The 5,126-nt window shown below is 37.9% G+C and overlaps 1 protein-coding gene across 1 annotated transcript in view; it reads left to right on the forward strand.

Moving 5' to 3' along the window:
* The window catches only part of LOC107564908 (phosphatidylinositol phosphatase PTPRQ-like), a 27,357-nt gene that overhangs the window by 10,200 nt on the left and 12,031 nt on the right, over window positions 1-5,126 (forward strand). The window contains exons 9-17 of the mRNA XM_016250079.1: window positions 248-399; window positions 495-636; window positions 1,004-1,285; window positions 2,147-2,233; window positions 2,653-2,976; window positions 4,045-4,163; window positions 4,247-4,433; window positions 4,526-4,767; window positions 4,844-4,912. Coding sequence (XP_016105565.1) covers window positions 248-399; window positions 495-636; window positions 1,004-1,285; window positions 2,147-2,233; window positions 2,653-2,976; window positions 4,045-4,163; window positions 4,247-4,433; window positions 4,526-4,767; window positions 4,844-4,912 — 1,604 coding nt within the window. The remainder of the gene's footprint in view (window positions 1-247; window positions 400-494; window positions 637-1,003; window positions 1,286-2,146; window positions 2,234-2,652; window positions 2,977-4,044; window positions 4,164-4,246; window positions 4,434-4,525; window positions 4,768-4,843; window positions 4,913-5,126) is intronic.

Raw genomic sequence — 5,126 nt, forward strand, 5'->3', positions numbered from 1 at the left:
ATATATATATAAAAAATTTGGAACGACAACTAATGATCTCTATATAAGGGCAATAATCCTAAAATGGTAATTATTTACTTAAATCTTGCCTTGAAAATTTAATAAATAAAGTTTGACATTTGAAAATTGTAATTTGAAGTCCTAATTTCAAAATCTAAATCTGAATACCCTACTTTGCAAATTCATTCAATTATAAATGTGCAGACTTAATGTGTCTAATGTCTTATGTGCTTTTTTGTGTGTCCAGTCCCAATGTCTCCACCACGCGATCTGATTATTTTTAACCACACTGTGAATTCAGTGTGGCTTCAGTGGGAACCAAGTCCAGAGCCAAATGGAATCGTCCAGCACTACGGATTCCGAATACTCGAACTAAACACATACACTTTCAGATATCAGGTAATACACCCCTATGTCTATGTGGTATGTTTGATTATGTTCTCACATTTTTCTCTGTGTGTAAATTAAACTTCATATGCCTCTGTTTACCCAAGAACTCATCAGATGCATCCACACAAGCAGAACTGAGTGGCTTTAGACCTCATAATTCATATGAAATCAGCGTGTGCGCATTCACTAGAGCAGGAAATGGGGATCAGTACAGCCTACCTGTCATATTCACCACCAATGAATCAGGTAATACACACTCCCACATCCATTTTGTGCCACATGATCCTTCAGAAGTTATTCTAATATGTGCATTTGCTGCTCAAGAAGACACATTTCGTATTATTGTCAATGTGACAACTGTGTTACAGAAAATGTAAAAAAATATATATATATTTAAAAAGTTTAAACTCTTTAGGTTTTAAATCTTTAAGCCCTGGCTTTGAAATTTGAATTTGTTTGATATTTCACATTTAAAAGCTATAAAAATACTATATATATATATATATATATATATATATATATATATATATATAGAGTTTATATATACAGAGTCTTAGCGATCAAATGAAGGAGAAATTAAGATATATCTGTGGTGTTGGGGTGTATGTTTCAGTGTCAGATGCCATTGGGAATCTGACCTGCTCTGGATTGGATTGGAATTCAGTGTACATGGAATGGGAGCTTCCGATTCATCCTAACGGAGAGATTCTGTACTACCTCATTCGCTCTGGAGATCTAGAGGAGGAGGCTCATCCTCTCGTGCTCGCACACACAGTGGCACACACTTTCATCGGCCTGTCACCTAACATTTTCTATGTCATCAGCGTAGCTGCAGTTAATTCAGCCGGAATAGGGGAGGAAGCCAACTGTACTGCACACACTCCGCCAGAGTCAGGTATGATGTCTTAAAGAGATAGTTCACCCAAAAATGAAAATTTGCTGAAAATGTACTCACCCTCATGCCATCCAAGATGTAGATGAGTTTGTTTATTCATTGGAACAAATTTGGAGAAATGTTGCATTACATCACTTGCTCACCGGTGGATCCTCTGCAGTGAATGGGTGCCGTCAGAATGAGAGTCCAAACAGCTGATAAAAACATCAGAAAAATCTGCAAGTAATCCACACTACTCCAGTCCATCAATTGATGTCTTGTGAAGTAAAAAGCTTCTTGTATGTGAGAAATAAATCCATAATTAAGATGTTTTAACTTTAAACTCTTGCTTCCGGCCAAAATACCCATAGAGTCCATAATCCATAATAATGCTTCCTCCGGTGAAAAAGTCCATGCCCTGTTGTCCTCTCACATCAAAATCCACCAACATATTTGTTTAGAACTGTTTTGGACTGTTTTCACTTGTAAACGGTGCTTGATCTGTGCATATTTCTCTCTTGATTCAGACAAGATAACATTTTTAATTTTAAAAGGCAATATTATGGACTCATATTTTAACTGAAAAATGTGGTTATAAAGTTAAACATGTCCTACTATGTTTATTTTGAACACTTCACATGACACTAATTGATGGACTGGAGTGATGTGGATTATTGTGATGTTTTAATCAGCTGTTTGGGCTCTCAATCTGATGGCACCCATTCACTGCAGAGGATCCAGTGGTGAGCAAGTGATGTACAGTAATGCTAAATTTCTCCAAATCTGTGTCAGTAACCCTAACCCTAAGTATTAAACTTCGGCATGTAATTTATTCTGCACCATTTGTGGTACAGACATGATTGTTTCTTTTTCTTTCTGCAGTTCCTGGTCCGCCCCAGTCGTTGACCATAATGGATGTTACCTCTGACAGTGTGTCTCTAAGATGGCAGCATCCCGTCCATGTTCCTGGTTCCAGGACCGACGTTCGCCACCCCTGATATATTTATATAAATGTTATTTTTTAATTTAATTAATTTTTTTTATTTGTCTATAGATTCTAAAAAAACGGAAAATACTAAAATACATAGAAAATAAAGAAAACTATTATATAAATATATATTTATGAATTGATTCATTAATATAAATATAATTTTTTTTCAAAATTTGTCTATGGTTTCTAGAATAAAAAAATCCGACGAGAGAAATAAGAGCAAGCAAGAGCAAGAAAGTAATGATGCATGGCCTCTGTGAGCTTCACTGTGTTTGGAACATTTGTCTTTCAGTTCTGTTTGAGTCAGTAACCCTAACCCTAAGTATTAAACTTCGGCATGTAATTTATTCTGCACCATTTGTGGTACAGACATGATTGTTTCTTTTTCTTTCTGCAGTTCCTGGTCCGCCCCAGTCGTTGACCATAATGGATGTTACCTCTGACAGTGTGTCTCTAAGATGGCAGCATCCCGTCCATGTTCCTGGTCTGTTGCAGGGTTATAATGTAGAGATTCAGCAATTGGCAAGAAATTGTGAGCCAGAGCAGCACATGGAGTCGTGTGTGGAGAGTGAGCATGTGGAGTGGGTTGAAGGAGAAACCAGTGGAGTCACACTTTCCCCTCTGCTGAAATATAGACAGTACCGTATCAGACTGATGGCGTTCACCAGGGCTGGAGCCGGAGAACCCTCCGACTGGATCCGCACACAGACACTCACAGGAAGTATGTTACACATGCATAAAAATATTCCCATAAGAAAGAAAAATCACAAATGAGATCTCTTTAATGTCTCGTATGTTTATCCTAGACACCAATAGGAGACTTTTGCTTGAGTTTCCCATTTGCAAGATGTTTCCCCTGAGAAAAAGAGTCTAGTCTCGCATATCTTCTCTCGAGTTTCAGAAGAGATCTCAGCAATGTCAGATCTTAATATAGAATTAAACATTTCTCATTCAGTTTTTTCAGATCACTATCCAATTTGATTTTGACTCTATACTCTCACTGTATATCTACAATTCATTTGTTTTATTGCTTCTAAGAAAATTCTGAGGCAAGGTCGATACTTAAAATGTAGATTTTATAACTTTAAAGAAAAACAACTTTGTATAGTTTCAGTTTCAATACAGAAATATATATAATAAATAAAAAAATATAGAAGTATATAGAAGACATTTTGTCTATAGATTCTAAAAAAACGGAAAATACTAAAATACATAGAAAATAAAGAAAACTATTATATAAATATATATTTATGAATTTATTCATTAATATAAATATAATTTTGTAAAATAATTTCTTTTTTTTTCAAAATTTGTCTATGGTTTCTAGAATAAAAAAATCAGACGAGAGAAATAAGAGCAAGCAAGAGCAAGAAAGTAATGATGCATGGCCTCTGTGAGCTTCACTGTGTTTGGAACATTTGTCTTTCAGTTCTGTTTGACACTGCTATGAAATCTCTGCAGTGTACACGGATCTTGTGAATCAGAGATGCATTCTCACGATTTTAGTTCCATACTGAAAATCAATGGGCAATGTTGTTGAAACGCTGCCTAATCCATTAGCTTTGATTCAAGAACTCTCAAGATCAAAATTTTTTTCCACCCATTTTTGAGCATTTGCTTTTTGCAGAGACTGTTCTTTGGTCTACGTGGGAACAATATGAGAAGTGCAGCTTAGAGCAAACATTTATTAAGTCTCCTGAGGTTTTGAGCTACATCATTTCCCCTTGGGTTGTCATATGTATATAGCAAACCCTTTTTTTTTCTTTCCCTCTCTATCTTTTTGTCTAAGACCCTGATGCCCCCCCTGGTGCCATATCAGTGTTTCCTTCTCCCACTGGGTTAAAGATTGTGTGGGACGAACCATCGGTCATTTCAGGGCCCACCTCATACATCATTGACATCGCTGCTGTGAGTTCATAAATTTGAGAAATCTGGTTCATCTGTTGACTTTCTGAAATGTTCCTCTTCAATTTCTCTCTGTCCTCTTTCAGTTGGATGGTTTGGGATATAACATAAGCCTAGTGCGGCATTCAGAGGAGATCAGGGTGGTGGTTGTCGGGAACCTGACTGCATTTACCCTGTACTCTATTACCATCACCGCCTTCACGGGGCAGCTTTCCAACGCTCGCACAGACGGCAAAGCATCTGAACCCATCCTCGTCAGAACCCTGGAGGACGGTGAGGATGTTTGTGCATGCTTGATTATCAGATATCCATTGAATGCATGCATGCATGACTTATCTGTGACATTCATGGTCATGTTTTCCCAGAGCCCAAAGATCCTCCCAAAAACGTGACATTGACAGTGATCCCAGAGGAAGTGACACGTGTTTATGTAACATTCTCTCCACCGGATGAGCCGAACGGAAACATCAGTGCCTACCACGTCGCCATCTATCGGAACGGACAACTGGACTTCTACATAAACAGCCTGCCTGTGATCAGCAACCCTAATAACACCATGACGGCCATTATAGATGGACTGAAGGGTGGATTCAATTACAGCATAAGGGTAGCAAACTAAAACCTAAACATTTTAGGGGCATTCACACCTAATGTTTTCCCTTGATATGTTGTTTGGTCTAAAGTGCATCTCCAGCCTCTTCCCCTACATGCACAGGTCTCTTTCTCGTTCATATACTCACAGGAAAACAAAGGTACAAAGCTGTCACTGGGGCAGTACCCCGAGGTACAAAAGCTAAAAGGTACATCTTTGTACCCAATTTACCCCTAAATAGTACATATTAGTACCTTAAAGGTGCATATTAAGAGTTTAAAAATACATATTTGTAACTAAAGTGTATATATCAGTACCTTTTGAAAGGGTAACCCCCCCCCCCCCCCACCCACCCACACCCCCCCCCCCACACA

Source organism: Sinocyclocheilus grahami, unplaced genomic scaffold, assembly GCF_001515645.1.
Source record: "Sinocyclocheilus grahami isolate Dianchi unplaced genomic scaffold, SAMN03320097.WGS_v1.1 scaffold970.1, whole genome shotgun sequence".
NCBI lineage: Eukaryota > Metazoa > Chordata > Actinopteri > Cypriniformes > Cyprinidae > Sinocyclocheilus > Sinocyclocheilus grahami.